The sequence below is a fragment of the Heterocephalus glaber genome, unplaced genomic scaffold, assembly GCF_053883595.1.
Source record: "Heterocephalus glaber isolate CG9 unplaced genomic scaffold, H.glaber_assembly_v1.0 deba00001594, whole genome shotgun sequence".
NCBI classification, from domain to species: Eukaryota; Metazoa; Chordata; class Mammalia; order Rodentia; family Bathyergidae; genus Heterocephalus; species Heterocephalus glaber.
In genome coordinates, this window is record NW_028258369.1 from 18,564,368 (window position 1) to 18,581,131 (window position 16,764).

General features: G+C 44.5%; 1 protein-coding gene across 9 annotated transcripts in view; it reads right to left on the reverse strand.

Annotated features, from left to right (window-relative positions):
• The window catches only part of Frmpd4 (FERM and PDZ domain containing 4), a 1,030,958-nt gene that overhangs the window by 594,594 nt on the left and 419,600 nt on the right, over positions 1 to 16,764 (reverse strand). The window contains exon 1 of one of the 9 annotated variants that reach the window (XM_004871015.3): positions 2,963 to 3,831. The exons of 4 other annotated variants lie outside the window; for them this stretch is intronic. In XM_004871015.3, the coding sequence (XP_004871072.1) occupies positions 2,963 to 2,994 (32 nt within the window). In that variant the 5' untranslated portion in view covers positions 2,995 to 3,831. Of the gene's footprint in view, positions 1 to 1,726; positions 2,632 to 2,962; positions 3,832 to 16,764 lie in introns of those variants that run through there. 4 more of the 9 variants (XM_087193749.1, XM_087193751.1, XM_021249119.2 and 1 more) reach the window with 4 other exon arrangements.

Below are 16,764 nucleotides of genomic sequence, written 5' to 3' on the forward strand. Positions count from 1 at the left end.
TCCGCAGTTTAAAGACTAAATCCGGGCTCTAGATGTTCAGTTAATCTCCTTGGTTTTAGCATATGAGGCCACTGAAACTCTCCTGGTTACTTGAAACAATACTCTTGGTTAAACTTCTCTCTCTCCTCAGTGACATTTCTGTCCATCACCCAGAGGGCACTACACAACCTCTGAACTTGCCCAAAGCTGTTTCCCAGCCATGATTCATATTTGACAGCTGTTTACTATCCAGCCATTGGCAGAAGCACGCAGGAAGTTAACCGAAGAGTGGTGTGAAGCCATGGCCCTCTATGATAGCAGCATGAAACCAAACAATTTGCCATGCTATAATCATACACTGCTTAACACATCAGTTTTGTGATCTGCAGGGACCTCTCGTGGGCCGCTCAAAAACACACATATTTACTCATCACTGGTATATTTTGAGTCTACCCAGAGTAAGTTACGTTGGGTCCTCTTCCCTGGGGAAATGTGTTTGTGCCATGAAGACTGACTCATGTGAACAGAGAGGGCAGGTGGAAGTAAGCAGCAAAACAAAGACCTATGGATGTTCCAGAAAGGTCCATCTGCATGGCACCATCCAAACTGAAGGGTACTAAAGTGGCCCAAATGCTATTTAGCAAAACAGTCAACATACTTTTCTGCCTCAGGCTTTTGGAGGCTGCTCATCACTGCCTGATGCAATCAACACCTCTCAATCTGACACAAAAAGAATGAAAGGAAAACCTACAATCATTCTCTCCACATTATGAGTAAGTCTTTGAGCTGCATCCTGGAAAAACCCACTGTGCCCCCTCCTTGCTACTACCTCCTAGAGGTTTGGGGCAGAGGGCAGGTCCTTCCAGAGACTTGGGCAGAGAAGGCTGGGCATGGTTTTCTAAGACCTTTCTTACCTGGCCCTTGCCAGTTAATGCCACCAGCACAAGACCTTACTCCATGGTTTCAATGAAGACTTTGGAGGAGCTATGGGGCAGAAGATGGAGGAGGAATGCTCTGATCAGATAATACCTAGGTGACCTCAAAGTGCAAATGGTCCTCTTTGTTCAGCACTGCTGAAGAAATCTGGCTGATTCCATTATTTTTCTTCAGTTTCAACAACATGGCTACTTGGAAGCAAATTTCTAAATCTTTCAAGGTTTAAGACTATATAGTTAGTCAAAAAAAAACAAAAACAAAAACAAAAAAAACTCCCAAAATAACCGCTGGAAGTGTTTCTCTTCCCTCCCCATGACTTTGGCATCTGGGTCACAGCTGGGAGCACCTGAGTCAACCAACAAATTGACTTTTCCAGGGCGTGGAGTCTAATTTCGGGGCGAGAGAGGGGCACTTTGGGTCCCTGCTGCTTGGAAGGCAATCACCCACGCTCCAAGTACTTCTGGCTTTCTCTAGCAGTCGCAGTTACAACCATCTTCTCATGGCCCTGAATTATACATGTGACCCCAACCACCACTGGGGCTTTTCCTAAGGGGAAACAAACTGCCGTGAACATGTGTGTGAGGGCGTGTCTCCCGCTGAGTGGTCTACACCTGCGGATGCACAAGCCCCATCAGCCAGTTAGAAATAAGTTGTTCGGTGCAGCCCCTGGCCACCTGGCTTCCTCCTATCTTAAGCCCCGCTGCACGGTCCAGCTTTCGCTTCACCCCGGCCTGGGGGGATGGGGGGGGTGGACCAAGTTGTCCGCGGCGGCAGCGGCCCTGGGTGCAAAGGAAACCGGCGCAGCCCCTACCTCGAGAGCTTAGCAATCTTCACAAAGCTGAAGACATCCATGCAGGAAGCGGGGGACACCAGAGCCCGGCGGCTCGGTCGCCCCTTCTCACGCCAGCAAGGGCAGCCTCGCCAGACCCATAGCCGGGACCTCAGTGCGCCCGGGGCTCGAGTGGCGGCGGCGGCGGGCGGCGGCGACGGCCCGGGAGAGCCCGCACCTGGAGGCGGTGGCTGCTACCCCCCTCCGGCCGGGAGCTGCGTGTGCACCCCCGAGCCGGACCATTGATGGGCGCCGACGTTGGGAAAACTCAATGGAGAGAGAGCCAGGCAGGGCGCGAGAGGCGGGGGCGGGAGCGCGGCCCGGGTCGCGCGCCCCGCCCCGTGCGCTCGGCCCCGGGGACCGTCGGGCGCCCTGGGAAGGCAAGGCCCGGGCTAGGGGCGTTGCTCCTGCTACGGGACCCTTGAGCCCCTGTGCCTCACGCGCCGAGGAGCGAGGACTGAGCCGAGTGGCAGCGTGCAAGCTTGGCACAGGAGCAGGAACCCCTCGCAACACTGCAGCTGCTTCCCAGCCTCCTTCCCCAAGCCGAGTCCCTTCTCCCCTCCCCACCCCCAGCTGCCCGGGGGGAGGGGGCACCCTCCTGTCACCCTCAGCGTCTGCCTCTAGATCTTTCAGACCCGGACTGACAGTCTATGGCACACTGGAGGACCGTGAACGCTACCCTCTGCCACCCCAAACCAAAGGGGAATCGTGCAGCCGCAGGCTGCCCAATGACTCGGTTTGCTCCGTAAACAACTAGCGAGCAGGAAGGAGCAGGGTGGACTGAGACTGGATCGTTTTTCCAGGGAAAAGACAAGGGAGATGCACAGCAGAGCGACTCAGGTCGGAGAGCGCAGAGTTCCCACTGCTTCTCCCAGCGGCCGGGGCGAGACCTAAAATCCCGGCAGGCGGGGAAGGCGTGTTCTTTGGACAGCGGCACCCGGGCAACATTAGCGAAATGAGCTTGGGAGGCCGGGGGTGGGGGGTGGGGGGCGCAAACAGCTGTTCCTTACTGGAGGGTAGAGCGAGGGTCCCAGGAGCGGGTGGTGCGGAGGCTCATTTGAGTGGGGCTGGGAATCTAAAGGAAAGAAGGGTGAGCACTGGGGTCTGGCCCGCAGAGCGAGCTGCTTTTGCAAATTGAGCAGTGGGTAAAGACGGCAAAGGAAAAGGGGGTCGGGGACCTTGCTCGAGAAACAAAATCACAGAAACACAAACACTCACCTCAGGCAGAGTAAACTCCAAGTAGCAGCCATTTAGAACTCCTGGCCTTCTCTTTTACATAATTACCTTGGATAATCACGCCTGTTCATTAACTCAGTTCTGTCTCCCGGGAGGCTCAGGCTTCTTCCGGCCCCTTTTCCTTCTTTCTCTTGGAGTCTCAAGGCCTCTTCTCCAAAATCCTTTAAATCTTGTCCCCTTTAAATTTAAACGCTTTCTGAAGGTCAGCTGGCCGCACAAAGTGTGTGTTCTCCCACCCGGCAGCCTTCACCTGGTGGCAGGGCCACCGCAAAGAAGAGATGCCACCCGTGAAATGTTGGAGGAGCTAGCCAGTGCGTCTAGCTCTCCAGGAGGATTAAGGAAAAGGAAATAGGTTTAAACTTCCCAGACTTCTGCTTCTATCCGGCCCTGCTGTTAAAATGAAAATCTTCAGTATTCAAGCTTAGTACTTCCACGTTTTTAAGGCATTACTTTCAAAATTAAACATAAAATCGGTGGCAATCTGTACATCTTAGATGATTTAGAACTCAAGCATAAAATTACATATTTTTTGAATCAACTTGCCTTTAACTTCTTGTAAGCAGACTAGTTAAATATCATGAATGTGGTTCCTTCTCATTGGACCAAGTTGTGGAGAGGGACCTTGGCTTTTGAACCCTCTATTGTTTGTGTAAAATAATTATAGTTTGGGTCTGCACAGGGCTTTATAATTTTTAAAGCACGTTTGCATTTGAGTCTCATAGCAACCCTGTCATATAAGTAAGGCAACATGTTGGAAAAAGAAAAATCTTTTCTTTTTATGCCACAATCTATTCTCAATGTAGTAGACAAAGAGATTTTTTTTAAACATGGGTCAGATAAGGTTACTTGTCTGATCCAAACTCTAAAAAAGCTCTCCATTCTTCTTTGAGCTACAGTAGCACTTCTACAATAACCAGCAAGACCCAGGATGCCTTAGCCATGGTTTTCTGACGCTATCTACTTCTCCACTCCCCTCCTCACCCACCACACACATTCTGGCACCAGCAACACTGGCCTTGGTTTTCTTTAAACCCTGCAGATATCTTGCAACCTTAGGCTATTTGCAGTGGTTGTTCTCTCAGCCTGGAATGCTCTTCCAGTAGATATTTGTATGTCCAGCTTCTTCACCTAACAAGTCTTTGCACAAATATCACTTGGCAAAACCTATTTAAGATTGCAGGACCCTCACACCCAGGATTTCAAGTCCTCATGAACTGGTTGTCTGTCTTCCTTCTTTCTTTCTTAAGAGAATTTACTGCCCACTGGCATACTATAGAGTTCATTTTTATCATTATTGTTTCTTGTCTGAATATTCCAATGGAATGAAAGCTCTACATGGGCAGAGAACTTTGTTTTGTTTTGTCTTTTTCACTGTGGATCCCAAATGCCTAGAACAGAACCTTAGTAAGTATTTATTGAATGAATGAATTGTATGGTCATTAAATTCACAGCCAAAGCAATGCTAATCAGCCATCCCCAGGAGTCCTGATGACCTCTCTCAGCCATTCTCCTTCTCCTGAATCTTTTGCCCTCCTTTGCATTGCTAATGATGACAGTGAAGCCCCTCTCACGTTCTCCAATTTATTTCCCCTTTCACCCTTTCTACCTTGCCCCAAGAGAGTGTCTACCAATGTCTTCCCTATTCTCTGAGTCAACATCAGGCCACATAAGACCACCTTTTGGTTTGGAAAAAAGAAATAAAGCAGTGCCCTTAGAAACTGTGTTTTGAAAAAATATTTCCTTTTGAGAACAGAACAATTGAGATGCCTTTTTTAAAAGAATACCCTGTTAATCAAGAATTTTTAGGGGCTGAGGGCACAGCTCAGTGATAGGGCATATACTTAGCATGTAGAAGACCCTAAGTTCAAGCCCCAGCACCAAAAAAGAAAAAAGACAACAAAGAAATTATTCCTGATACCAAACAGCTAGTTATTCAACAGTGAAAGTGACAGGAAATAGGCATTCAATTTACTTGTAGAGAGACAATCTCCCTTCAAGACATCTGGTCTACCTGGAACAGCTTGCTGTTGGGCTTTATTCCTGTGCCAATTTCTGCACTACGATTATGAATGGTGCAGATGCTGACTCTCTGCAACAGAATAGTCACCAGGGGATATGACTGGCTTCTTCAGGTCTTTATACTCTTCTGTTAAAGTAATTGTCTAGTATGTTTTCTAACAGATTGATAGCATTTTCTAAAGAAGAGATTCTCCCCCTCCTCCTTTGTTTCTCGTTAATGTCATAATGGAAGAATCTACTTCCCTGAAACATGCTAACACAGCCAGTTTATCCCTTTGTGCCATTCTGGCAGACAAGTACAGATTTGAGTTGCTAGTCTCCCAGCCCTGTCATCTCTCTGTGCCAGATATGTGTGTGGCAGAGGCTGGGGGGAGGTTTCTTTGTCTAGCATGAAACGAATGAGTCTAAAACAAACAAAGAGTGAAGAATGGGATCTTGAAGACCTATGTGATTTTCAGAAGTTTTAGCTCCAGCCTGGATAATCTCTAAGACTGGTTCTAGATCTTACAGCAATTTATTCATAAGAGACTATATTTCCCAGCCTTGGGAATCTACAAAATTTGCTCTATTTAGATTCAAATGACATTTGGTCATTTCTGAAAACCAGACATACTTTGAAACACTTGAATGTATTCATGAATAAAAGAATCAGGGTCATTAGATCTAGAGCAAGTCCTGTAACTTCTCAGAGACTCAGTTTCCCCACCTGTGAATAGAAATTATAATACATCCCTGCATTAACTAGAATTAGCACTTGAAATTGGGCTGCACATGGATGTTAACTCTAAAAGGATTTCTACCACTGTCTTGACCCTTGGCAATATTAGAAAGTTTCAGCCTTTAAGATCTTTACTTTGAAAGTCAAAATATATGCTTGGATCATTTGAGGTGGGCACCATTGCCTAAAAGTCAAATGCACTGCTACATGATTGCATCAAAGCCCTTAGCTGTGGTATCTTTTATGCTTTGGGAGCTTGCCAGGGAAAAGGGATGAGGAATTTCCTTAGCAATGCTAAGCGCTTATCTAAAGCTGGTGTCAGGAATCTTCTATTGGGTTGAATGTTTGATACAGGATAGCAGTGGGGGGTTCTTCTGCTGCAAACTGCAGTAGAGACAGTTCTATGCATTTCTTGGTTGGAATGTAGCATCTCAACCATCTGGTCTCATTCCTGGCAACAGAAGTAAGGAAAGGCAAGGTACTCATTCCTTCTATAAATAATTTTGGAGTTTCTCCTATATACCATGGACTCTTGTAGGCACTGGGAAACAGATCAGGTAAGGAGGCAAGATTCTCCTCTGATAGAAAGTATATTGTAATAAGGGAGGTAGATGGTAAACAACAAATGCAAATAAGAAAATAGCAGAAGCCAGGAATGGTGGTGCATGCCAATGACCTCAGTACTGTGGGAGGCTAAGACTGGAGGATCACAGGTTCAAGCCCAGCCTGGGCAACTGAAGGATTTAGCAAGACCCTGTCTCAAAAGCCTTGGGAATGTAGCTCAGCTTGATGGTTCTGTGTTCAAACCCCAGTACAGGGAGAGGGAGAGAGAGAGAAAATAAAAGAGCCGATGGAAATGTCCAAATAATTAAAGTTTCTTTGACTGAAAGAGAGGGATCAGGTAGCTACTTAGGATCCAGGGGTTAGCAGGGCACAGTGGCACATACTTGTAATCCCAGCTACTTGGGTGGCAGAGGCGGGAGGATTGCAAGTTCAAGGTCAGCCTGGGTAACTCAGCAAGACTCTGTCTCAAAATAAAAATAAATTGGTAAATAGAGGACTGGGGATGAATGTCAGTGGTAGAGTGGCCCTGGGTTTGAATTCAGTCACACACACACACACACACACCGTGGTTTAAACATGTACAACATAAAAGTAACAAGGGTTTTTACTTACTTCTATGCTCATCTCCACTTCCTTCCTCCCTTCTTGGAAGCCACCCCTCTTGATGTCTGCTCCTCCCCTCTCTTGCTTGTTCAAGGCCCTCATTCTCGTACTTCCTCTTTCTTATATATCTATGCTTATGCCTTAGGTGACCACATTGAGTTTTATGATACTTAACTTCATCTACATGCAACAATTCCCACATATATACCTCTGACCTATATCTCTTAACTCCAGATCACTACTTAACATCTCTATCTAACATCTAATAGGTACCTTGAACTTCACATATCCTAAAGCCAGTTCCATAGAGAAGACTCTTGCCTGCAGTCTTTTCCAACTGTTAAGGTCAATCCCGTTCTTCTAGTTGCTTAGTTCCAAAATCCACAAGTCACTGTTGACTTTTTCTCAAAAACTTCACCTCAAATCAATCATTAAATCTTTCTGTTCTATTTTAAAAACAGGTCTACCCCATTTACATGTCTTACCAACTTCATTGCTGCCACCTATGCCCAATTCACTATTTTCTCTCCCTGAATCACCTTAATACCTATCATCTGGTCTGCTTACACTCAATAGAACTTCTCCTCTCTGCCAGGACAGTTCTTCTAGACATCCGAGAGACCTTTCTTTTATGAAAAATAGAAATATCCCACTCTCCAACACTCTTTATTCCTCTGTTTTCATTTTATTGTTCTCCATAGCGCTTCATGTCATTCACTAGTTCCCCTACCAGAATGTAAACTCCATAGGGTGAAGAGAGACCAATGAATGAATGAACTGTGTTGCACAAGTAAAGTGAATTGTTTAGAATCAGAGTGAGGGTCAGAATCCAGTGTTCTTTACACTACATGGTAGAATCCCCTTCACATCTCAACTAGCACACAATAGATAGCAGACTGTCAGAGGGAGAAGGGGCAACAAGAGGGGAAAGAAGGAAAGCTTCTTGGAGATGGTACTGCTGAGTCTTAAAAGGGATGTGACATTTAGTGACCCAAAAGGTAAGGACAGGGGTGCAGTGGGTTTTTACGGTGCAGGGCACAATAAAATAAGCTAGTCAGTGGCACAAAACAGTGCTGTGTGTGCAGGAGGGGAATGTAGAGCAGAGACAGGGGAGAGATGACGCTTGAGAGGCAGGCAAGGGCCAGGTCATGGACTATAGCTTGTTGGTCAGTGGGCTTCCAGTTTTCACAGAGAAAAAAAATTGCCCAAAAGCAACTATTTAGAGTAAGATTTTCTGGTGTAAAGAAGACATGCAGACCCCAGTCCAGAAAGTATCCCCTTTGTCTTCTTTTTCTCCTTCAACTAAGGTACCCTATGGGCTTCAAAAGAGTCTAGTTTGAGAACCACGATGCTAGGGATTGTGCTAGCTACAAGCAGAAGCTGATCTTGTTGGATAGGTATTTTAACTCAATCCTTCCGAAGGCTACTGGGAGAAGACTGAAAGTAAGAAATCCAGGCAGGAGTCTATGGAACAAGTAGGAGCAATGGAGAACTGTGTTGGAGATAAAATGATCAAGACTGCATATCTGACTATGGATGGAGTTAGGAAGGGGGGAGTCAAAGGACCCCCTCCATGGGTCTAAACTGGATGCCTGAGCCATGGGGACGTCCAGCAGATGTCCACAAGATGTCAGGTCTACAAGCCTGAACCCAAAGGGCAGTTATGACACATCAACCAGCCACTGAATAAGATGACTTTACTGCAAATGTGAATTCCCCTTCTGTAGAGGGTGGTGGTTGTGAATAATGGAGCCATGCTCTCAGAGATGGGCATGCATCTAAAGACAGGGAGATTCTTGAGAAATTAGTTAAAAAAAACCACACAACTAATTAACAGTAGTAGAGAAAGGATCCCTGGTTTCCTTCCTTGCTTGATCTCCATCTTCCTCTTTTTTTTTACCTAATATTCTACAGGAGTGGGAGGGAGGACAAGGAGTTGGAAGTCAAGACAAGATAGTTTTAAAGATTATTATGTTTATTAGTATTGAGTAAGAGGATGAATCACACTGTACATTTGTATGGTTTGATTTTCCTAAAAGCTTTTATTCCATTAGTCCTGGAAATAACCCTGTAAATTAGACAGGAAAGGTATTATTATCCCATTTTAGGGATGACAAAAGGTGAGACTAGAAAAGCTATGTGATGACAATAATTCTTAGTAAGTACAAGGACTATTATACTATGAGAAGCATTGTTTCCTGATGATAAATGTAGCATCATAAAGGAAACTTTGGAATACAGATTTGTGAAAAAAAAGTCTCAAGTTCTACTAATATAATTCAATTGTTTTATATTTGATTATCTGCGTAGAGGCTTAACAATTTTAAATGCCATACTGGTTATTAGAAAGAACAGTGGATAAGGCATTAGGAGTTGAGTTCCATTCCCAAATCTGTACCTAAAAGTGAACCCACCAACCACACTGGGGATTGAATTCCTAGGCACTCTAACACTGAGCTGCATCCCCAGACCTTTGCATTTTTTTTTTTTTGAGACAAGGTCTAAATTGCCCAAGAGGGACTCAAAAGTTTTGATCCTCCTGCCTCAGCCTCCCGAGTAACTGGGTTTTTAGGTATGCACCACTACTTAACTTTTCTTAGTGTTGACTTCCTCATCTATAAATTTTATGGGTTAAAATACATTTCCATGATCCCATCCCCTTCTCATGCACTGTGAATATATAAATGAATCTTTCTGAAGATCAAGAGATGTGTTTTGAGATTCCATTTACTTTAGTAATTCTGTAATCAAGAAAGCTAGGTTCATGGGCCAGGGATACAGTTCAGAGGTAGAGCACTTGCCTGGAGTGAGTAAGGCCCTGGGTTTGATTTCCAGTACAGAAAAAAGCAAGCAAGAAGAGAAGAGGAGAGGAGAGGAGAGGAGAGGAGAGGAGAAGAAGAAAAGAGAAGGCTAGCTTCTATAGGAACAAATTCAAGATCAGATATTTTTATAGTCAACTGTATATCTATAAATTAGAAAATTATTAGCTCAACCCCTTAGCATCTGAACTTTATTCAAGGTTAAGAACCACATTGGCTATATACACCTTCCATAGGCCTTATTAAGTCATCTCATTTCCTTTACGTCCCCACCCTCTGTCACCCATTTTTCTCAGGAACAAACCAAAGTTTGCCAATGCAGGATAATTACTGCTTTCCCACTGAATGTCCTCTTGTCTGATGAAGTGCAGAAAGGAAAGGGGGAGGAGGTCATTGAAAAGATTCTGCCAGTGTATAATTGTCAGAAGATGAAGTCTTACTCTGACATACCTTGTAACAATATTTTGAGTTCTTATGCAACATTCAAAAACCCTGTAAAGCTTCATATTTGCCTGAGACACATTTTAACATTTCAAACTCATTTTCAAGCTCCTCGATCCAGCCTTACTTTTATGCTGTCTTCTGACACAGTGTTCCTGCCCCCTGGCTCCAGACTAGACCTAAACCAATCAAACCACTTTGAATAGTAGCACTTCTGTTTGACGGGAGAAATTGCTCTAGTCCCAAAGATCATTGTGAGGGTGAACTTTAAGGGAGACAAATGTACAAAAACAGCTGACTTGAGTTGTTCCAGGCATTTGAACTCTTGTTTTATATTAATTTATTATTTTACTTATTAATTCACTCAATATTTTTTTAAACTTCTTCCAAATGCCATCTACTATGTACGTCCGAGACACGGTGGAGAAGGAATCAAGTCTTATTGGCCTTGATATTTTGGGGGATGGGGCAGAAAGCAGTACTGGAGATTGAACCCAGGGCCTTCCCCATTGAGCTACAACCTCAGCCCTTTTTTCAGTTTTTTATTTTAAGACAAGGTCTCACTAAGTTGCTAAGTTGCCCAGGCTGGACTCTTGAACTTGTGATCCACCTGCCTCAGCCTCCCAGAGTGCTGAGATTACAGGTGTGCACCGCCACAGGCCACATCACCTTGATATCAAGGCCTGCAGCAGAAACCTTCTGTTGACTGCTCCACAAGTTTCCTTTCTCTCTTTTTCACCTAGAAATGAAGTCCTTTTGCAGGACCACCAGAGGCTCCACCCCCATCCAGAATCCAGTCCTCTCTTCCCATCTCACTGTTTCCTGTCTCCAAATGAAGTCACCAAATCTTGAGCTGTAGCTATCACCTGGAAACCATGAGGATGATGGTAATAGAGTAGAAATTAGACCTTGGCCTTACTTAAAACTGGATTCTAGAACCAATCTACAATGCTGACCTACACATTTTCATTTTCTGAGATAATTAACTGTCTCTTTCTTTTTTCTTAAGCCAGTGATAACCAGGCATTCTGTTACCCTCACCAAATGCAAGCCTAATTGATCTGGGGGCTACTGACTGGTTGTGGGAGGATGGCATAAAACCACTTTTCAAATCACCATAGTGTAAGAGATTTAATAACAAGAGTATGAATAACTAGAGTGCAAGCCAGATAATCATGATACCCCACATTCGTATAATGCTTGCCTGTTTAGAAAGGTTTCTGCACATGTTGTCTCAGGCTTTACAACAATCCTGTAGGGCAGAGATTATTACCTCTAATTTATAAATAATAATACTGAGGCCCTAGGAGGTTAAGTATTTGCCAGAGATCACACAGCAAACATGAGAAGCAGCAGTCCACACACAGATGCATTCTAATTTTTAATTCACTGAGGTTCCAACTATACCGTGGCTTCCCAGCTCAGTACAGTGGTTGGAGGGGTGTGTGTGACATGGGTAGGGAGCATCATTTCTGAGCTGGGTCTTGAAGAATGAGCAGGACTTGCAAAAATCAGCAATATCATGCCAAATACAGAGAACAGGGAGATGGAAGGAATAAGTATTGTAATCAGACTACAAGCCCTAACTGAGAAAAAAAACTAAAGATATAAGGGACAAAAAAATGTGAAATCAGGCCTTAAACTTCACAAGGATGGATTTATGTATTTTTTATTTACTTACTTAGTCACCTATTTTACTTAGCTACCTATTTTCAGTATTTTCACTCTACCACAGAGCTACATCCCAGCCTTTTTGTTTTTTTTGAGACAGCATCTCTCTAAATTGCCCAAGCTGGCCTCAAACTTGCAGTCCTCCTACCTCAGCCTCCTGGGTGGCTAGAATTACAGGCATCCACCACCACATCCAGCAAAAGACACCATTTTAGTAGGTAATGAGGCCTCTTTGGTGACACTAGGATAGACATTGTGGGGGTGCTTCCAATAGGAAATTCAGCTTTATCAACAAGGCTCAGGGTGGATGAAGGCAGAGAAGTGATCCTGGAGTGCAGAAACCAGTAGCAGGCTATTTTTTTTACAGTGGTCAGTCCAGATGAAAGGTGTGATGGGCCAAACTAGGGCTGAGGCAACCAAGATGGAAGAGATGGAGAAACAAGAGTGTGGTTCAGTGGCAGAGCACTTGCCCAGCATTAGTGAGGCCCTGGGATGGTGGAGAAGGGAGGAACCACATGAGAACTCAAGAATTCAGTAACAGGTTCCTGGGAGGGGTAAGACAGAGAGGATGGGTCCACTGGCTCTTTGGCACCTTCATTAAACTACTTTCCCTTCAGAACTACTCAGAGGGCTCTTTATGGAGCCATCAGTCCAATGTGCATGTGAGGTGGGACCTGTCCTTCACCCTTCCAGGAGTCATCACCAAAATTTCGGACCCATCTTTTGCTGTGTTCCGGGCTTTGTGAGACACCAGAATCCACCTCTCACTTGTTATCCCTTAGAGCAGGAAAAGAAGGAAAGAGCTACGATCCCTTTCTTCCCAAGGCACAAGCTTCATCTCTCATCAAGAACCATCTTCTCCTCTCTATGGCTTTTTGCCATTATTATTACTATTATTATTATTATTATTATAGTTTTCATTCTGGCTTTCCTTGAGATGCTCGCCATCAATTGGCAGACAGATGTCCTTCTCTATGGTGCTTCCTGTGTCCTGCTGTGTCACTGGCTAGTGACAAGCTCTGGCTAAGTTGTCAGCTCCCTAATTACAGGACAGTCTAATTACAGTCTTGTTACACTTGCAAGGTATTATTACCAAGGCTCCGTCTGCCATCACCCAGAAGTAATGTAGCAAAATATTAGCTCAGTCATTAGGAGACTGTTACATGGATTGATGTAAATTCCCCCATGTGTGCTTGGTCTTAGGGATGCCCTTGCATTCTGGGGAGGGGTGAGCTGAGGGAACCCTGTTGATGAATCGAGTAGAAAACACTAGGGAAGATGAGAGTCAGGAGATGGGAATCAAGAAGGGTCACTATGTTGCACCCTATTCCATCCTTGCCCTCTTTCACTTGGAAGAAGGAAGCTTTCATGTTGGTTTGCTGAAGCTAAGAACATCTGGACTCTAGTTATGAGGGTTGTCAATATTAGCAAATGGAAAGTTGGTGGTATGACGGTTCCACCCTGAAGAAACCAAAGGATGTAAATATTCTATTCCCCTGGAGGGCATTACCCTGTTTGGAGGATGCTTGGATTCCTTCCAGAATAGAGCTAGGAATGACAGCTTCCACCCATCTGACCCTAGAGTGCTTGCCAGGAAGGCACCAGTTAGGAAGCAAAGAGAAAAAGTATCAAGAAGAAGGGAGGGCAGGAAAGGTAAAACTCCCAGTGGCTCATCGGAGGCTGAGCATTAAGACAGAAAGATTACTCGGTGAGAAAAGAAGTGCTGGGCACTGATTTCTGTTATATTTGAGATCGGCCAATATTGAGATTGCTTTCTTTCTGGCCACATATATGGAACCACTTCCAGATGTGCTTCCTTTTAAGGATGACAAACCTGAGGGATATTCTTCTCAGCGCTGGTGCCTGAGAGCTCAGGATGGCCAGGTTCCAGGAGAATAGTTCAGAAAATTACCACAGCCCACAGTGACTCCCAGGTGAAAGATATGGCCTTAATCAGAGGGTGTTAACAAGCAGATGAGAATTTTAGACCCTCAGTATGGAATTACTAGCAGAGCTAATAGCTTTTAGAAAGCATCTGGGAGCCAGGCATGGCAACCCATGCAAGAAGATCCGCAACTTTAAGCCCAGCCTAGAAAACTTAATGACTTAGCAAAAACCTATCTCACAATAAAAATAAAAAGGAGCTGAGGTTGTAGCTCAGCTATGAAAACCTTGGATTGGGTCTCTAGTGCCACCAAAGAAACAAAACAAAAGCCTCTGGGGATCTAGGCATTCTGTCAAGACTTCACAATGTTTGTGTCAAAGGAAATGAGGGTAAAAATGTTCCCACTCACTTACAGGATGGAACGCATACTATACAAAGCAGAAATTAACTGAACAGTTAGCTGAGGCAGTACAGTACATTCTTTGACGCAATGATTCACTCATTCTTTCAGTCAGTATTTTTTGAGCATTTACTATGGGGAAAGCATTGTGCAAGAACTGTGGAGACAACACATCTTCACCAAACTTCAACACTCCAGTGGACACCACACTACCACCTTGCCCCTCCTGTCCTACCAAGCATATGAAAATGGACACTCATCAGCCATCAAGTTGAGAGAATTTAAAAAATATTTTAAATTTTGAATTTTATTGCAAATAAAATATGCAGCTTGTTCTTGTGATTTAATCCTATTTTTATATAAATACTTATGAGTTGAGTTTCAGCCAATTGGTTGCCATATTGTAATATCATTAAGTTTTGTAAACATTTAATTATACACTTATTACTTTCAATTTTACAGCTCATTTGCATATTTTCCTCAGGTCTCAAATTATCAACTAGACCCCTGAAAATCTCAAAGGCTCCTGCTAATCGGTCTGTAAGGGACAGGGTATCCCCAAAGGGTTCTCACACTGTGGAACTTACCTTCTGGGTGGGAGATAAAAAGACTTACTTACCTCTTTATGATAAGAGATAGAAAGGGAACTTACAGCGTGTCCTATTAGCATTTAACTCAGGACCTAACTTGTCCTGAGAGGAACAAAGTACATATTAGGGGATATTTCCCAGAGCTAAGTGATAAGCACTGAGAAATGAAGAATACATGGGAATAAAGAGGAGTCATGTAAGGAAGGCCACGCCAGAAAGAAAGTCAAGCATATGCCATGCCCCCAGGTAAGGAAGGCCATAGGCTGGACCAGGGACTGATTACAAAGGCTTCAAGGGACAGTGGCAGCTGGTGAGGTCAAAGAGGAGGAGGAGAGCCACAGATCCCCCACATTCGTTCAACTGTTCTTAAAAAATTTCTTTTTATGAGTACCTGTTTGCAGTGCTTAACGATTACCTTCCTCGTGGGGAGTTGATGATGTCCACAACACATCTTAACCCTTTTTACATCCCTTTCCCCTCCTCTCCCTCCTCTCTCTCTGAATCTCTTGGTCCTCCTCTTCTTTTTGGCAAAAGATCTAGCTCCCTGTTTCCTATTATCAACTCTTCTGTGGAGTGACTTTTCCAAGCAGCAATGACATGTCTGCTCCCAAGAGCCCCAGGGTGCGTGGCCAAGGTGGGAGAGAGAGAACGAGGAAAGGAGCGAACAGAGCCGACTCCTCTGCTCTAATCCACATGGCATGGCCACAGCAAACACCCCATGCGAGCAGGGATTCAGCCCAACATATTCGGAAGAGTGGCTATGCTCCCTAGCCACTACCTGCCACCTGCGAGTCTTTCTCTAGGAGCAAGTTGCCACTCAGGGGCATCTGGCAGTACTTTAAAAGTTTTCCAAGCTGGACATGATGGCACCTGCCTGTAATCCCAGCACTCTGGGAGGCTGAGGCAGGAGAGTCACAAGTCCGAGCCCAGCCCAAGCAATTTAGTGACTCAGCGAGAACTTGTCTTAGAAAAAAGAAATAGTTCTTGTTGTCATATCTGGGAAGAAGAGTTACAAGTGGACTCTAGTGGGTTGAGACCAAAGATGCTGCTAAGCATACTGCAATGGACGGCACAGCTCCTACACCCAGGTGTCAAGGCTGAGAAACCCTGATAGAGGACTATGGTACAGACTCAAGAACAATGTGGAGACTGAAAGCTGGAAGCCTAGCGCTTTCTTTTGCCATGATGAGAGCTGCTAGAGTGCAGGAGACAAATGGAAGGAACCAGGAAGAGGAATAGTTAAAAGAAAATCAGGCTATAACTTGTTTATGCTCTTTGGGTGCATTTCAGCAAGACTACTGGGAAAATGGGATAAACTGTAAAGAATAAAGGGGTGGGGGGTGGGAGCAGTTCTCACCCAGCATAAAGGCAGGTACTCTTTATACAGTTGTGCAGAATGTGCAATGGACAACTTCAGAGGGTACCATTCATATAATATTGATAAATTTATATATGAACTCTGAAAATTTTCTGAAACATAACACTAAAGTGTTTTAGAAAATAAAGTCTTTTTTTTCTAATCTCATCAAGATGATAGTTGCTTAGAGATGATAGCTGTCATATTAAGGCTTTCTGATCATTAACCATAGACCTCTATACACTTTCATTTGAGGGCCCTGACCCGGTAGACCTTGTCCTGTGTCAGGGGTTTAGAAGTATCCGTATACTTTCCAGAGTAGTGGTTGGCTTCTGAGCTCTGGCACTGGCAATATTCCTGGAATCTCTGCATTATTAGCTGACACAACACTCTTCACAGAACTCATGAGAGAAGCTCCATTTTCTCCCCTTCCTCCATTTCCCAGCACCTCTCATAGTGGAGTGTGGGCACAGGGGTGATTGGACACTGTGAAATGTGCATGGAAGTGCTGGCTTAGCCCACCCAACCCTTCTGCATACAATTTTCCACTCTGTCTTTTCCCATTTGTCCAAAGAGAAATCCAAGGGCCTACAGAAGGATGTAGCCAGGAAGTGACTCCTCTCTGGGTCTCTGGGTGAACTCATAGAGCCCTGAGCAGCCCACTATGCACTGGAGCACCAGGGAACATCTTTTATATGAGTCTTTCACAGATTTTAG